The following is a 17,335-nucleotide window of genomic DNA, read 5'->3' as shown; positions in this document are numbered from 1 at the left end:
ATATGGAGCTGTCACACCCACTCAGCCAGCCCATGGCTTCCCACCAGAGGAGTTTACTGGGGCTTTGTTGTTAATTGTTCCACTTGTTGCTTCTTTTGTAGTCAATCAAGTTTAATTCTGTCCGAGGATCCAGTAATTACAAGTTCCTGTTTTTATGCGGGGCTAATAGACCACCTAAGGCTTTGTGTAAATTAGTTAATGTTTTCTCCTGCAAAGCTGGCATTTGTCCTGTATTGTGGTGGCAGGTGCAAAATGTTCCCTGCAAAAGCATGTGGTGAATCACTGAAGTAAAGCGAGTGCTTATGGGTTTAGAAGGACAGGGTTAAAGGATCATGTGCTTTATGATATATACGAGCAACAGTGTCCATTTTATATTACTTCTGTAGTCTGAAATGCCTTAAAATTGCTGCTGAGAAAGCAGATACCTCAGAGGACAAAAATTCTTATAAGGGACATGGAGGCAAAATAATAATTTCAGAAAGTGCTTAAGCCAAATGGGAATGGCAACGTTGGGCAAACAGCCGAAAAGGAACATGGAACACTGTCTGTCTTGCACTGAAACACAAACTTGTGGAGCATAGTTTTTAGGCTGGCTGCAGAAAAACAAAGGATTCTGTAGGGAAAGATAAACTGGTGTTGTCAAATATTAATCTGCTAGTCACACTGCAAGAGAATTGTGGTTCTTTGTAGATATCTGGGGCCAAAACCTGGCCTAATGAGGTCAGTGGCAACATTTCTGTTGACTCAATATGTGCAGGATTTCATTCTAATTCTTTAACTGCTTTTATTTCCGGTAAATAATCCCAGCTAGAGCTGAGGAACATTTTTAAGTGAGGGTTTATTCCTCAGTAAGTAACTATCATGCATTAATAAATCAGTAGCCAAACTAAATAACCACTTCTTTCCAATTATATTTCAGCCTTCCCATTTATTTCTGGTTTTCCTCTTTCTCATGTTATGTTGAAAACAAGTCAAAAATCCACATTTCCTGGCAATTTTGGGATGCCCATAAGAAGGGTAACAGCTACTCAGTTCTCCACCAGGAGATCTCTGCCATTTGTTCAGGCAGTGGTGGAGGCAAAAGCACAGCATTAGTTCAGCTTTGGTTTCCTTCCCTTTCTGCTGATCCCATGAAATTGAAAAAGCAAGTGGAAAAATATCAAAAGATCCCATCACATTTTCTCCAATTTAAAGTACTAACTATCATGTTATGCAGAAGCCTGGGGTAAGCCTCAAAGCTGGATCTCTTACACAGCAATTTCCTTGAAGAGTTGTTGGATCACATTTTTGTCCAGGCTTTCTCCTACACACGAGTATTTTATTGCATGTGTTTATCCCAATGACCTGGAATTCATTTATCTGACAAAGATATTTCCATGACTGAACTTCCAAATGTACAGAGAAAAGTATGACACATCTGCTTTTAGTTTGGCCTTTCTGTGGCTAATTTGAAAATGAATACCAGAGAAATACGTGTAACAGCGCAGAGGATTCACCTCCTTCCTACCAAACACCGCCCTGCAAACTTCTAGGGGGCAACAACTGTGCCAAACCACAAAATTAATGGCTCTGCTAGAGGGGAGGAAGGATTGGAATCAGTGGGCACACTTCTTGGGTACTAAAAATCCAGGCAGGGATTTAGATCAGCTGATGAAAAATCTTTTGAATCTTATAACTTGTTCCCAAGTCCGTCACACAGTAATCAGATCCTGCAGCTGAGACCTTGTATCCTCCCCTGGATGGTGTATCTAAGGAAGCAGCAGGGATGTCTTAGTTTGGAAGTCTCTAAAATGAATGCAGGGCCTCTTTCTGCCTTTACAAGACAAAACCCTAAAGGAACTGGGATCAGGAACAAGTGCTGTTGTGTCCTGGTGATGTTTGTTTTTTTTTTTCTTCTTGGAGGGAAAATGAGTTAAATGGATGGAAACTTTTGGCCCCTGATGGCTGCTGTGTGCACTTAGGGTTCATCATTTGCCCTGCCTAGATGCACATCACTTCTGCCAGAACAAATGAGTATTTCCCTGATTAATCAGGAGCCCTCAGGGAACTGCTCTTTCTGCACATATATTATGATCATTAAGGAGCCTGACTATCCTGTGCTTGTTCCAGGATATGGAAAATGCAAAGCAAATTGTACAAACTACACTCTGTTTATTGGACACATTTCTCTGTATCTCTTTCAGTAATGGTGTAATTCAGTATCCCAAGATGACAAATGATGTATTTAAGTTCATTTCTCCGTGCTGCCCCATAAATGTTATTAACTCAAACATTTAAATGCAAGAAGATGGAAATGCTGTGGGGTTTTTTTTGTCAGTCCTGAAGGAAGCCCCTGTCACACAGTGCCTGCCTGGGGCCTTTCTCACTGCTGTGGTGTGGGGTTGGCAGCCTTGGGGCCAGTGTCTGTGGCAGAGGGGGGGTCTCAGCTCTCAGCAGGGCTGGGGGGAGCTGGGCAGGCACAGCTGAGCAGAGGTGCCTGAGTCAGAGAAACCCATCTGCAGGGCTGGTGTTCCTCCAGCAGCATCCTCACACCCCACTGACACACAGTCATCACCAGGTCACCAGAACCTGCCAAACCAGCACAGACTCACCGAGGGCTTGCAGGGCCCCCTCTGCTCTCCTGGCTCAGCCAACCCCACCCACACCTGACATGTCCTCGAGGAGAGGTGTGCTGGGGCAGGACCAGCATGGCTTGGGCCCAGCAGCAGCACAGGGACAGGAAGAGGACAGGGTCCTTTGCTATATTTGAAAGCACACCTTTCACTTTGCAAACAAATTACTGGTTAAATCACATTTGACAGACTCCAGAGTAATTGCTGTGTGAGCAATGCTTCAGTTTAGGAGGCAGGCGTGATGTGTGTTCACCTGACAATTAGGGGGCTTGTCCCGTCCCAGCAAGTGTCTCACCATTGTATGGTATTGGACACCTAATTAAACAGCAAATTAACATTAATAGGCACCCCTTCCACTAGCACAAGCACCTAATTTTGGTATTGCATAAGGCTTTAGTGCAAGAGAAATTATTTGAGTTTGGGCAACAGGGTGTATGTCCTTCCTGCCAAGCACTTGGCCACTTCTGAAGAGGGCACAGACTGGCTCTCCTCTTTCTTTCCTTTCCTCCATCTTCAGGCTCTGGTTTCCATGGAAAGGACACTCTGGCCTGCAGGGTGGATGAGCACAACCAGTGTGGAGGCTGTCTGCTGTGCCCTGGCTGAGACAGATGGAGAGAGAGGGGGGAACGTGGCTGGCTGGTGGCAGAGCCCTTTGCTTTGCTCTGTCTAAACCACAGGAGCATCAGGAGCTCCTGCTCTCCCAGCCAGAGCTGAGGGGGTTGCAGGGGAAAGCAGCTGTTAAATGCTGCTCGTGTCTCCTCTGCAGTCACAGTCCCTGCTGCCCTGAGCTCTGTGTGGCACTTGGAGCCCAAAGGAAAGGAAATGGGAATCTGTGGCTTCATTATTTCAGAGCAGATTGCACACAAGTCAATCAGGGCTAGTGGGAAGAGCCCTGGTCCCTCCAGCTGTCCTGAGACCTGTGCTTATCTGGAACCATCTTCTGGTTTAGGAAACTAAGCAGAGCCAAACTGGGAGAAACTTCCACAAATTTCAGCTCATGGAAGTCTTTCCACTAATGCTTTTCTCACATGAAAGAGAATTTGGCCGTCTGATATTGTCCCCTGCTGGGCCTGTATTGATTTCTTTTTTAAAGATTAAAATATATGATGCAGTGCTTTTGAAAAATTAGAAAAAAAATTATCCTGGAGCCCAATATAATATGTAAGGTTCAAAATGCTACCTATAGACTACGTGAAAGGGGAGAGAAATATACATTTTTTGATTACAAGATCTGAGCTTAGAAACTGGCTGCACTTCCCTGACCCCCTGGACTGGAGGGCACTGCTTTTCTGGCACTCTCACAAGTTAACAAGGTCATCTGCACTCCCTGGAGAAACTTAGAATTCATAACTGGAGTTTCAGCAGATGAAAAAGAGAAGAAAGAGATACTGATTTGCAGTTTCTTTACATAAAAATATATTCAGAGAAATATGTCCCTCGCTATGGTTGGGGCCTTAAGTAGCTTTTTTATTAAGAAAGTTCAATGTCTATTTAAGCATTTCAGCTTCCCTTAGAAAAGAAAATCTAGAAAATAAATAAAGTTCAATGTCAAAAAATCCGTAGCAGAGCTATTCTTGTATTAATAAAACAATGGGAATAATACAGATGTCCTTGAGAGTAACTGTTTCTAACAGAGATAAGATGGTGATTAATGGGAAATTTGTTCTTGCCAGAGGTGGCTATCAAGTGTAAGTAAATAAATGGTGTGGTCCCATTCTTGCAGTCTACCTACCATAAATATTATTAATCTGGTAATAGGAAGCTGTAATACTGCTGGCCATTCAGAGGTTAAGATTCTGCAAACACCCTTGCCCCTAAGGTTATTTTGTTGATGATGTCATTTACTATGATGCCACAGGAAAAACAAATGGCATGGCAACCAATTCAATTCAGTTTTAAAATAATTTCCAGAATAGAATGCTATTTTCTGATGGTGTCACTGCGCCTCGTCAAAATCAGCTGGAGATTTTAACCTCAGGGAAAGGAACAGCCTTTATGAAGCTGGATTTTAAACCTGATAGAGTGCTGGAGGAAATAAATATGGGTTATGTGCAGTGGCACATGTGCTGCAGCAGCTCATCTCCCCTCTAAGCACTCAGTGGGAAGCGGGACATTGCCAGGGGCACCAACCTCCTGCAGTTCTCCTTAGCATTGCCTGAAGTTACTTGCACAAGAGACAGGATTTCCAATGCAGCCCTAACTGGAGATAGAAAAAAACCCTCCCCCACATAGACATTCAATTGTCCCCATAGTTTATTTATGGATTTTGTATTTCATGGTCCAAATATATTAACTAAGTTATTCTGTCAGGAAATATAAATGATGATCATTTGTTAGCTGCACCACGTGAATAATTGTACCAAAGTGTAATAAAGTTATTGAAGGGATTTATTAACCTGATGAAGTAACTCATTAAATCCTTCAAAGGCATTAATGAAGGAGGAAGTCTGGGCCTTTTGGTTTAATTGGAGATGGGAAATTGTGCAGCTGGGCCGACCTGATAAGTATCATCAGATATCCCAAATCACTTTTATTCAGCTTGTAATTTGGGGCATTTCTATCACTGCTCTGGATTTCTACATGATTTTTCTAATCTAGGTAGCTCTGCCTCAGAACTCAACTCTTTTTTGTTGTTGTTGTTTTACTATGCCCTGAAGTTAATTTGTATGTTTACAAGCTGAGAACTGAAGGACACATCAGTGAGTGTTGGGTTTCTTGCTCTGTGCAGCAGAGAGGGTATATGAGCCCAAACCTGCCTTTGAAGTGCACTAGAATGGCAAACTTGCAGGTGACAGGGACCATTGCACAGGGACTTGCTCAGGTGCCTGTAAACAGTGTCCACAGTGGGAGGTGAAGAGAACTCTGGTCCTTCCCGCTGGCAGCCCCACAGGGTGCTCAGCACTGAGATGCCACCTGACTTTTGGCTCATTTCTTCCAGCAGCCTTGGACTAAATCAACCTCTTGTGTAAGAGGTGGTTGGGGCTTCTTTAAAGTAGACCTGTCTGCTGCCAGCTGAGTGGTGGCTGGACCAGCACAACCAGCCTGGTAGTGTTTGACCACATGTTTTAGGAGGACACGTTCCTCACAGTTGCTGTGTAAGACTTGGCTGAGGAGCACAGGGGTCAAACATGGCTGAAGTCAAAATATGAGGTGTTCATTTTTTGATTCATCTGCACTGACAGCAACCAGTGTGAGCAAACCCTGCTCAGGAAGAAAAGCTGGATGGCAGAAAGAGGGTGCACTGACTGAGGGAGGCTGGGTCAGAGTGCAACACGCAGCAGACTTGCCTGAGGATCAGCCCTGGGCTCACCTCCTGCATTTCCAGGCAGCTTTCAGTGAAGCAGCAGTTGCTGCCCCATTTCTCAGCTGCAGAGCATCTGGTTTAAGCCAGAGCTGATTCCATTTGTGACGTTTTTAAAGGTTAGGAAAACCACTGCAGTGGTACCACTGAGTACACCTGCACTTCTCCAGTTTGCAGCATTAAAAAGCTTCCAAGCACTCGGGGAGCATCACCACTGGAGGTGCTGCTAAAACCCACTTCAGCAGGATGTGTTCTACCATATGGCTACAGCTGTGTGGCACCTGGGCCGTAAAAGAGGGGAGCTCGGGAGCACACGATTATTTCCAACATTACTTGTGGTGTTGCTGATTTATGGAGGGCTGGAATCAGCAGCGTGAAATGAGGGTTGTTACAGAACTGCTCTTTATGATCAGGTGGCAGCACGTGCGCTTCTGCTGACTGATGACATTCACAGCACTAGGACATCTGAGAAACACAAAACTCCGGTTTCAACCCCCTGTCAAGGAGTTTTTATAAGGAGATTTGAAAACATGCAATTTGTGTCTTCCTGGTAGTTCCTGCGCCCCAGGAAAACTGAGGCTGGTCTTTGTAGCTTAAATCAATTAGGAGAGGGATGTAGGATGTCTTTTTTGTTTTAGGCACGGATTTTTCATGGTTGCATTCCAGATAAAATGCTGTTCTGTCAGGGATTCTAATCACCTTTCAGCCATATATGTAAAATACATGTCTCTGAAAGAGGTAATGAATGCGCTGTCCCTGAGGCTTGAAGACTGCTGGGATGTGAAGTGCAGCTGTAATGAAGTGAGACGTGGGCATTATTCTCAGACCTCCCGCCACCACTGCCTCGGCTGCCACGTCTGCAGCGTGCGAGACAAGGTATAGAATGTGCAGAGTCACAATAAATTCACTGTACAACGCTTTACAATAAGGTCACCTCTGGTGTAAGGCTGGTATTTAATGGCCACCAGCTTCATTATAAATCTGTTTTCATCAGCGTCTGCTCTGCTTAAATTGTGAGTCTTGGGAGAGGTGAGAAGATTGATTTAAAGCAGACCTGTGGGGCGAGCAGGTGGGGAGGAGAAGGGAGCAAATGTGTCATGTCGAATCGTGACATTTCAGGTGATCTACACATCACTGCCTGTCTTTTGGACCTCAGCCCCTGTTCTAAATAGCTATTTAAGAACTTGGATTTGACAGCCAGAGCAGGAGCCAAGACCTGCTGCAGGCTGGGCAGCATCTCCCCTCCCCAGGTGAGCTGGCTCCAAAGCAAAGACAGTATGATGTGTCTGCTCCCTCACTGCTTCCAGCTGCACATGGACCCGGGCTGACACTCTTCCTTGCTAGGGAATGCATCAGATGCTAAACTGAAGCTGCTCTTGTTCTTAGCCAAAAGGTCACAAAAAGAAGCATTAATTGAAATTTTCAGGCATCAATTTAACTCCCTGCTTGTGCTGAAGAACATACTGGATTTGGCATGGGTAGGTTAATTAAGAAGAGAAGCAAAGCATTTGCCACTCCTATTTCTATTTGTAGAAACGGAGTTGCACAGTTAACCAATGTGCATTGCTTAGGAAATGTGTACCATGTTATGTTTACCTAAAATAGAACAACTGAAATATGCACTTTTTATTAGCACTTCCTAACTGTTGAATAGAACATAGCACAGAGATAAGGGAACACAGGCACATTACAGGCACGATACATTCTGAACATGCTGCTCTCAGATAAAGAACCCAACACTTAAATATGTCAATATTACATTATTAGTCTGTTCTGTGTTTGCTGCTCTGAAAGAGATGAAGTGAGCATGACTTAAATAATTTCAAAAGAGAAAAGAAAATCTATATAATTATTGAAGCGGTACAAAAGAGGAAAATCATAATGGTTTCCAAATGAGAGTGCATCTGACAGTCCCCATTTCTTAGCCCTCTGACTCTTGTAAAATTTTGTGTAACAGGCTGCTATTTGGAGAAACATTAGCTCTTGTCTCTCTTTTACAGTCTGCTAAAGAGGCTGTATTTCTTCTAACCTTGCAGATGACAAAATGCACTCCTTCACCACAGTCTACACAGTGCTAGATCATTTCAGCCTTTTTGAGTAAATGACATGCAACTCTATAACTGCATGATTAGGCCCATAGATTACCAGATTACAGCCATAAATCTTCACCAAAGCTACCACTCACTTGGCAGAAATAGTGAAGTTTCATCATTTGTTCTCATGTAGAAAACATGCTGTGAAATGCAGCCCCAAAGGTCACTGGGATGGCATTTCCTTTTGTGGCCCTTAATAAACTTGCAGCTAATGCAGTAATTACCAAGCCCAATTACCTCTGTGATGGCTTCAGAGAATTTCTATTCCAAAGTCTGGATAGTGAGATTCCACTCCCTTCAGTTAATAAGGGAGGAAGATTCAGCTATTCCTACAATTGTTACACATTTCTGAAACAGGCTATTTGTGGAATGAGGGCCTGTCTGAGTGTGGGAGTTGTGCCAACAGAACCTGAACAGGGTATTGAAGGGGCACTAAAAAGATGTGTAAAAAAGGTGTATGGGCACCCTTATTTCAGTGCTAGCTTTATTTAGAATAACCTGTTCCTATTCCACCTCAGCTAAATCCAAATAAACTGAAATGGAAAACACTTCCCAGCTTTTGATATAAATATATTTCCCCACAGTTTTGCATATATGTATATATATAAAAATACAAGTTACTATATCTGATGCAGCTCCTTAGCTCGTGAGCTGGAGTCACAATACTCAGCATTTATTTAAACACAGAGTTTGGAGACGTGGCACAAACGAATGCATTTCCTTTGTTAGCTACAAAGGGGTTTGACAAGCTACACAGCTTTCCTTACAGCTACATTTATATTACAGCTGCTAAGTGTGAGCTCGTGAGTTGCACCATTTAGAAAAGCCAGAAAAGGAACTGCTACAATCTACTTATTTGGCAACAGTCCAGCACTGATAGATGCTCCTCAAATCACCACGTTTGACTGAAATGACGCCAATGGAATAATTCTTTCCAAAGAAGAGCTAAACTGTGATGTGTCAGGAGTGGCTGTGCCATTATTATGAGTTCCAGCTCTTTGTTCAGTTACAAAGGGAGGCAGCTACATCTTGATACCAAGTATATGGGCATTATTATCCCTCTTCCCTGCTCTTCATTTTGGTTTCCTTGGAGGGAATAATTGCCAGGGCTGCTTCCAAGAGTTTGAGCTACAGGTACCTGCCGTGCACCTGCCAGGAGCTCAGCAGAGCAGAGCGGCATTTAACAGTGGTCCCTGTTTGCCTCACCCCTCCCAAAGTTTTGGTTCTCTAACAGTAGGATTTTGTTTGGTTTCTTTTATCTTTGACAGGTCACTTTCCTGTTTATTTTACAGTCGCTTTCCTGTTTATTTTACTTATATGTAACAGGCATTTAAAATGATGCCTGCTGATTTTAGATATATTTCAGCTCTCCTCAGATCTAGGGAATTCCTCCTTTTCTAAAGTAGTTAAAAGGAAATTTCTAAGCTTGCTGATAGCCCAAAATTCCATCTTGTTTCTATTTGTACACTCATGTGCAGCTATTGCCAACAATAACCTTGGATCTTATTTAGCCTTGTCTTTATGTTTCCAGCTGTTGGAAGAGAAATATATGGAAGAGATATATAGGTACCTCCTTTTTGTGCAAGAGAATTTAAACCACCTATGCCCAAAATACCTCAAACGTAGAAACCCTTCAGGCATGCTACAAAAATATCAGCATCTGCTTGCTCATTTTAAATTATGGAAGTAAAATCACATAAACACAAAGAAAAGCTGAAGAGGAGCTAATAAAATTATTAGGTTAATAAACTGTATGAAACTGAGACAAAATATGTTATTCAAAGTCAACTGATTGTACATAAGAACTGCCAGCTTTAATAAGGGAGGTAATGGATTATATATAAGAGGAAACTTCTTGATGAGATGATTGAAAATTGCTTTGGTAGATTAAGCTCTGTCAATAAAAATCTTCCAAGAAGACATAAGACTGTGATAATCTGTAATAGGGTTGGAACAATACTCTTGCTTGCCTATGATTCAGCCCTAATTCTAATGATTTTCTGATATGTCCCACAAGCTTGCAATTAATCTGTCATTGTCACAAGTATCAGGAATACAATATACTCCTAAAGTAAGCAAATTAACTTCTAAGACAAACTAATCCCCTTACAGCAGGTAATTCTAGGAAGAAAATTCATACACACATCATATTTTACTGCTGGTGATAAGTACTAGTACTACACATCATCTAAACATACTAACAAACACAATAAAATAAAACAGCTTCTTCTGAGCTCTGTATTTGTGATCCATCTCTGGATTTCCATCCATTTCAACACCAATATGGAAGGATAAACACAAGCTTAGCCAAGTTTAAACATTCCTCATTCACAATACAGAAAACTATTCAATTATTGTGTTTCATATGTTGAAAACTCCATCGGTCTTGCCAAAAGAAGTGGAAATGGAAATCGCCTTTTTTTGTCATGGTATCTGAGAGCGTTGTACATTGGTGCCCTCTGCACACGCTCCAGAGAACTGCAGTGCTTTGCTTTGGTGTAAAATAAACTGGGAAATGGTATGTGATGGATTTAAATAATTAAACAGTTTTACAGGAGCTTAATGAAATGAATAAACCATTGCAGTGATAAAGAGATATAGATTATTAGATTTTAAAATAGCAGCAAATTCTTTTTTCCTTGAGTAGAAGTGCCATTGATTCAGTATTATCACCAACAATTTTTTTGCTACAAAAAGCCCCATTTCCCCTGGAAGAAGTGCCCTCCTTTGTTTTCTTTAGAAATCAAACAACTTCAGAAATCGACTTCGTAAAAATAAAACCAAGCCTTGGCTCTCAAACCCTTCAGAGGAGAAACTGCCATTTACCACCTGGCTGTAGGACACCAGGGAAGCAAAAAGGATGAGGTGTAACTGTTTAGGAGGGCAAGAGATTATAAAGTAGAAATAAAATATGACTTACTGTTGACCCACTGTGCTGGACTTGCCTTTGGGCTGCCCTGCAGTCAGCAGTGGCTGGGAGTTACTGGGGAGGACTCAGGTGATGAGGACTCAGCAACAACAAACACCACGTGTGAGAACTCAGGTGATGCAGACTCAAACACTGTGTGTCAGATAAAAAAACAAACAAAGAAAAGCATGTTTTTAACAGGACCCAGTACCTGATGGGAGATGAATCAAATGATCAGTCAAGCCATGTTAAAAAAAGAACTCAACTCCCCATTTTACCAGCAAGTCCCCTCACACTCAGTTGGCTTCGTGCTGTAGAACAGCCCCCGATATGTTGTCTGGCCTTATCACCTTGTTCGACAGCAGGATTACACCGCACAGAAGGGTGAACTGCACTCACTGCTGTATTCTGACACCTCTCAAAGTGCTGTTTGTTGTTGGAAAGCCGTGCAGAGGCGTAAGTGTTCTACGAGGAGCCTAAATGGAGCCCCACTGTTTCTTTGTGTGCTCTCCCAGCTCACTGTGCTGCTGACAGACAGCCCCATTAAGGAGTCATTAGCACCATGCCTGAAAGCTTGGCTTCTGCGGATAATAACGGGCTATTCAATATTTGGAGTCTTTGTAAGAAAGAGGGCACCTAAATGAGAATAATGAGGTCATTCTATGACATGCCTGAGGATATGAAACCATGGGTAACTTTTTAGCCCGTTTGATATGTGAACACGTACATTCAGCTGTGACAGATTATTTGTAGCCTTCGAAAAAATAAAGCTTCTTCCATCAAATCACACCATGCAACATCTGCACCAAGTGGCAATCAAAACACTGGTGTCACTGTCAAGCACAACCTTCAAAATAATTCTGTGTAACCCAATCAAAAAGAAAACATATATGGACAGATACGTGAAGCAGAGCAAGGGGTTGAGACAGTGTCAGAAAAACAGTGAAGTCTAACAGTAAACAAAGGATTTTATGACAAAAAAAGATTGTTTCCAATTCTGCATCACTTTTTTTTTCACCAAATGAAATGCAAGGACTATTTCGGCTTTGAAAAAAATGAACAAACTGAAGTTTTAGTTTTAGACCTGATTGTTGCTTAGAGCAGTGGCTGTTTCTCTTAAAACTGGCTCACTTTGCCAACATTTTACAGAAGGTTTTGCACCCCGGGGCTGTTTCCAGATTCCTCATGCAGTCGAGCAGTCTGGGTGGCAGTGGGGCCGTGCTGTGCACCCACTGGACACCACAGCCTCTCAGGCATCCCATTGCTTCACTTCCCAGCTGCACCATCCCAGGAGTGACTCTACAATGCACAGGTCCATGGATTAGCACGGTTTAGTTTGTTCATCAGCTCAGTGGTTTAACACTGTCACAGTTTACAACAGCAGTAGGAAAAGTCTCCCTTTTTTCCTGGTTGTTCTCCAAGGTTGTTTCCCATGTTTCTGCCTCAAGAGGTGGTGCTCTGTGTTCCTGGGTGTGCAAGAGTGTCACATGACTTTCAGGCTGTGCTGGCCCTTAGCTCTATTTCTTCTTTTGGGAAAGCTCAGTGACCTTTGCTAAACAAGGTGACAGAATCACAGAATAGTTTGGGTTGGAAGGGACCTTCAAAAGTCATTTAGTCCAACTCCCTGCAGGGAGCAGGGGTGTCTTCAACTAGATCAGGTTGCTCAGAGCCCAGTTCAACCTGACCTTGGATGCTTCCAGGGATGGGGCATCCACCACTCTGGGCAATCCATGCTGGTGTTTTACCACAGTCATCATGGAAAGTGTATTCTTTATATCTCCTCCTTATATCTTCCCTCTTTTAATTTAGAGCTCTTACCCCTTGTCCTGTTGCAAGAGATGTGTGTCTAGTTTAGCTCCATTTTTACTATATTTTCATTTTATATTGTTTTTAGTGGTGTCATATGTGTGTAGTGAGAGGAGATCTGCATAATAAAACTTACTTCTTTGTATTTAGCTTCAGCTTCTGCATGTTTGGGTAATGTCAGACCCTAGATGCAGAAACACAGCTGCCAAGAACTCAGTGTCCAGGTCTGTGGGCTCCCTCCTGTCCTGGGCACCTCCAGCAGGTGCAGCTGGTTGAGGATCAGGGAGTGTGAGATGTGCTGGGGATGTTCCTTGTGCTGGGAAGGACTTTTCCCTTCACTGGCTCCTGCAGCATCACCTTGTGCCTGGAAAGAGAGGAAGGCCACAGCAACCACTGAACAATTATTCATGAGGCTTAAAGGAAAGAGGGTGTTTGTGGGAGCAAGAGCAAGTGAAACACTTGGCTCTGACAGCTCCACTTCTTGGCAGGAGCTTCTCTTTGTGCCCCTCAGTGAGATACCCAGAGGGAAACACACTGGCAGGTTTGCTGCTGCTCCAGTTTCTCTCCTTTTAGCTTCCATTTTCTTTGTCTTACTGTTTTCTATAAGGGATTAACTCAGCAGTTCCATTTAGACTAGAAGGAAAGGTTTAATTCAAATTATTCAGGGACTTTACAGGCTGAGTGTGTTAAACTTTTTGACTTCATCCAGCCCTCAAGCTTATTAAAGTGGTTTTTAATTAAAAAAGATTAATGAGTGATTGCCTGTTTTTAGTGGATACTTTTAAGATTAAGCCTCTCCAGTATTATAATTGGAGTCATATGCACATGCCCTACCTGAAAGGCAATTACAAACACAGAGAATAGCATGTAGTGTTTGTTTTATAATCCTAATGTTTCATTAGATGTTTGCTGGTGATGAATTATCTATCAGCTCAAACATAACTGCTAATTCTGATTGCTGCTATTCTTGAATCACTACCCCGAATTTGAACAGAACAATATCCTGGAAGAATGGGAAGGCAGGAGAAGGGACTGCTCCATGGTATCTTTTCAGTACATAACAGAAAGCCTTTTAAAATACAGTATAGATTTAAAATGCAGTGGTAATTCATGAGCAGAAAGGATAGAGAAGAAAACACAGTTTCTCGGTGTTCTCTCAACCACACAGTGCTGGGATGGTGTAACCCCCTCACATCAGCCTGGCTCAGCACCTCTTCTCTCCCAAGGTGGGCAGAAACAGGCTCCAAGAGCTGCTCCTGAAGGATTTTAATGCATCTTTATCATAGCCATGATTTAAACCTTGGGCAGCCTTATTTTCAAAGTTGGGAAAGCGGTCCTGATGTTCCTTAAATTAATTGCGTAAGCCATGATCTTTAAATGTAACCTGTTATATTCATTAAAGACTGTAAAATCTGTGAAGGTCTATTAAAAGCTAATGGATAATGCAGGGTAATTGCAGGAGGCAAGTCTGGCTTTCCAACATCAAGGGGTGGCTTAAGCTTTGCTTGTATTTTAGACCTCTTTGGCTAGAAGGAGTAAAAGATGCCTCACTTGGAAAAATTTCCTTCTTTAGCCCTGTGCCTTTACATACTGAACCTTTAGACTTCTACAGCATGTCCTGTTGTATTTATTTGGTGCTTTTGGAGCCCAAGCTGTCAAAATTAGGTAATATAAGAACTTTAGGTCTTAATATTTTAGGTCTCAACCTTAGGTTGAAAACTTTTCTAATCGTTAAGTTTACAGAGAGAATTCAAAAACCTATAGTGAGAGACTCCACTGCTAAAAGTTATTGTATTGGTTTTTATCTCACAGTCTTTGGGATTTTTTAAACAATTTGAGTCTGTACTAATGCAAATAATGAGAAAGTGCTCACATTGCCAGAACCTCACGAGCAAAATCTGAAAAACTACATTTGAACTCTTTCACTGAAAGTTTTTATTTGGCAGAACAAAGTAATTGTTTGTCTCAAGCACAAAAATGCTGTTGAGAAGAAAATGGAGCTGGTTTGGAATCTGCAAACATAGGAATTCTCCTCTGGATTCCATTAGATCTGATTCATCATACTTTTGACATGGCTTCATACTTTGGATTGGAGCGTTTCTGAAGTTGTGTAGTGGCAAGAGCTCTCATGAAAAAATCCCACCTTGCTGCCATGTCCCACCACTGCTGTGCACAAGAGGTAATTATGAAAAGGAAGAGAATCTGCCAGTCATAAGGGGTGTTTTAAGCTATGACTTTTCCCATTGATTTTAATATATATTTGCCTTTCTAAGATAAGGATTTTTTTTTTGTCCAATGGAATTAACATTTGATAATAATTGGTGTGTTTTCTTTCTCCTCTCTAGTGTTCATTATGGCTTCTGGGCTTTTGGTTTACCCTTTTGGTTTCAACTCTGCTACTGTGAAGAGATTCTGTGAGAACTCAGACATCTACTATGCAGGAGACTGCCAGATTGGGTGGGGGTACATGCTGGCAATTGTTGGGGTCATGCTGTCTGTCTTTTTACCATTCTTTGCAAAATATGCACCAAAAGAGCACATATCTCCAACTCCAATACCTACTATTTTATAGTATTTTATTACTGTTTTAAGAACAGAACATTCCTGTCTACAGGTAATGGGCAGAAATTATGATAGCACTTCCAGTTAGCTGTGTTGCTAAAGAGAGGAAAGGAGATGGGGAAGAGAAGGTCAGATTCACAAAGACCAAAAGTGCATTGATAGTCTTCCGTAAGTATGAGCAGAGAACACTCTGGAATTGAAATAAGATTAATCAGCAGCCTTTACACTGCTCTAAACAAATAGTGGCATAATGCCTTAGACAAAAAAAAAAATAATCAGTTTATCCTCAAAACATCTGTCTACCTCCCAGTTTCTTTTGTGTCTCAAAATCGTAAGTCTTAAAAGCTTCAATTCACTTTTGATGTATTATTAAACGTCAGAACTTTTATGAACCCAGTAACTTTAAAATCAATTATGATATTTTGTTACAATTATTTTGATTAGTGAAAAAAAGCACCTGCTAGTAGCCACGGCCTAAAATTAAGCTTGATAGCTAAAAAGAATTGTATACAAGAAAAAAGTTTCTTTTTAGTCTATATATGTATTGTAAGTTGTGGGCACACACTTTTTACTATTGTTCTAATTGCCAAGATTTAGAGTCCTCTGCATGAAGTCTTGCATAAAATTTAGATTTTTTTTTTTTTCTGAGAGATCTACTTCCAAAGGCTTCATGATGATTTAATAGTTTTAACAACAGGGGTAAAAAATGCTAAGAATTCGGTTTTGGTGTTTCTTAAATTATAATTTTAAGTGGAATTTTACAAAATTCATTGAACTATTACGACTTTAGATTTTGGGGTGTACTGTTTGTCTTTTAAGGCTGAAAACAAAAATCTCTGTTTACAAAACTGTCTGTGCCCGATGGCCCTTACATGTAGTGATAATACAAGCCAGAATGAACTAGATTCTAGTATTTCCATTACAATTAAGAGTCCATTGCTGTAAAAAGACAAAAGTGAAGTGAAATGCTATTGAACTCAACTAATAAGAATCTGATGCTGTGTCAGAACTAGCAAAAGGCCATATTTCATTAGTCTGTATGGGAATTTTGTGAGGTCTGATTTCCACAATAGCACTGAATTCATTACTATCAAGCATTGAAATAAGTGCACTTGATTGCCTTAAGCAAAAGAAACATTGGGTTCTAATCTCACCCACCTGTTGTGTTTTTCCTTTTAAATAAAAATAGAATTCTAATTCTATTCTCATCTTTTATTTTCTATTATTTATTAAAAAAGAAAAATCACATAGATTATATTTAATTCAGAGATGTACTTCTCAGTTTTGTGTTTTGGCACAAACCAGGTGATCAAATTTATTGTTCTTCACTTAACTGAGTCCAACTGATTCCTGAATTTTTATTGTTTGTAACGGAAGGTGTACGTGAAGGGACAGACAGAGACGTGTTGAGGATGTACAAGAAAATGCAAACAGATGGAACAATCACTGTGTTATCTTAATATACATCAAAGACTTCTGCAGTCTTGTTTACATTCCTCACCCTGCTAAACTTCAGTGGAAAGTTGTGCTGTTTTCCAAAAGAATTGTCCTGTTGTTACATTTCCAGGCACTCTAAGAGCAAATTCTGCACACAAATTTATCAAGTTCCATTACTAATCTTTGAAAATACAGATTCCAACGTAGAATGAAGTACACCGAGAAAGAGAGAGCACATACTATGCATTTCTGCTCACAGGGACTAGGAAATTAAACCTTCTAAATATTTAACAAAATAGGTTGAAGGAATGCCCTAAAGTAAGAAGAATAAATTTCAGTCACTTCTGTACAGTACTGTGCTTTTCAGTAATGTCTTACACTTTTTTTAATGAATGGCTGAAACGGATAATTTTCATACAAGAGTCAGAAAAGTGAGGAATAACAAACAACATGCAAAAAGAAAATAATCACCATGAAGTAGAGAGACAGAGATGCAGGCTTTTCTTTCCTAACCAACCTGTGCCTTTACACTAGAACCATTATACAAGACAGGATCAATATGGTTAAAAAAAAAACAAAACACCCAACAACTGAAAAATGTTGAGTAGTGTGTATA

General features: G+C 41.2%; 2 protein-coding genes across 7 annotated transcripts in view; one reads left to right on the top strand and one right to left on the bottom strand.

Annotated features, from left to right (window-relative positions):
* The window catches only part of LOC108500544 (transmembrane protein 211-like), a 60,538-nt gene extending 43,337 nt beyond the window's left edge, over window positions 1-17,201 (top strand). The window contains exon 3 of the mRNA XM_017821543.1: window positions 15,066-17,201. Within this exon, the coding sequence (XP_017677032.1) occupies window positions 15,066-15,292 (227 nt within the window). The 3' untranslated portion in view covers window positions 15,293-17,201. The remainder of the gene's footprint in view (window positions 1-15,065) is intronic.
* Window positions 1-17,335, bottom strand: part of SPATA22 (spermatogenesis associated 22) — a 72,830-nt gene that overhangs the window by 46,778 nt on the left and 8,717 nt on the right. For 5 of the 6 annotated variants that reach the window (XR_001875882.1, XR_001875883.1, XR_001875884.1 and 2 more), the window contains exons 9-10: window positions 12,857-13,084; window positions 10,927-11,067 (exon numbers count right to left, since the gene is read on the bottom strand). Coding sequence is in view for 1 of the 6 variants with exons in the window: in XM_017821536.1 (XP_017677025.1) it covers window positions 12,905-13,084 (180 nt within the window). In the remaining 5 variants the exon portion in view is untranslated. Of the gene's footprint in view, window positions 1-10,871; window positions 11,068-12,856; window positions 13,085-17,335 lie in introns of those variants that run through there. The other variant, XM_017821536.1, reaches the window with a different exon arrangement.

This window comes from Lepidothrix coronata, unplaced genomic scaffold (genome assembly GCF_001604755.1).
Source record: "Lepidothrix coronata isolate B3197 unplaced genomic scaffold, Lepidothrix_coronata-1.0 Scaffold91, whole genome shotgun sequence".
NCBI lineage: Eukaryota > Metazoa > Chordata > Aves > Passeriformes > Pipridae > Lepidothrix > Lepidothrix coronata.
Note: the sequence above shows the minus strand (reverse complement) of the source record. Positions and strands in the feature narration are given on the sequence as shown.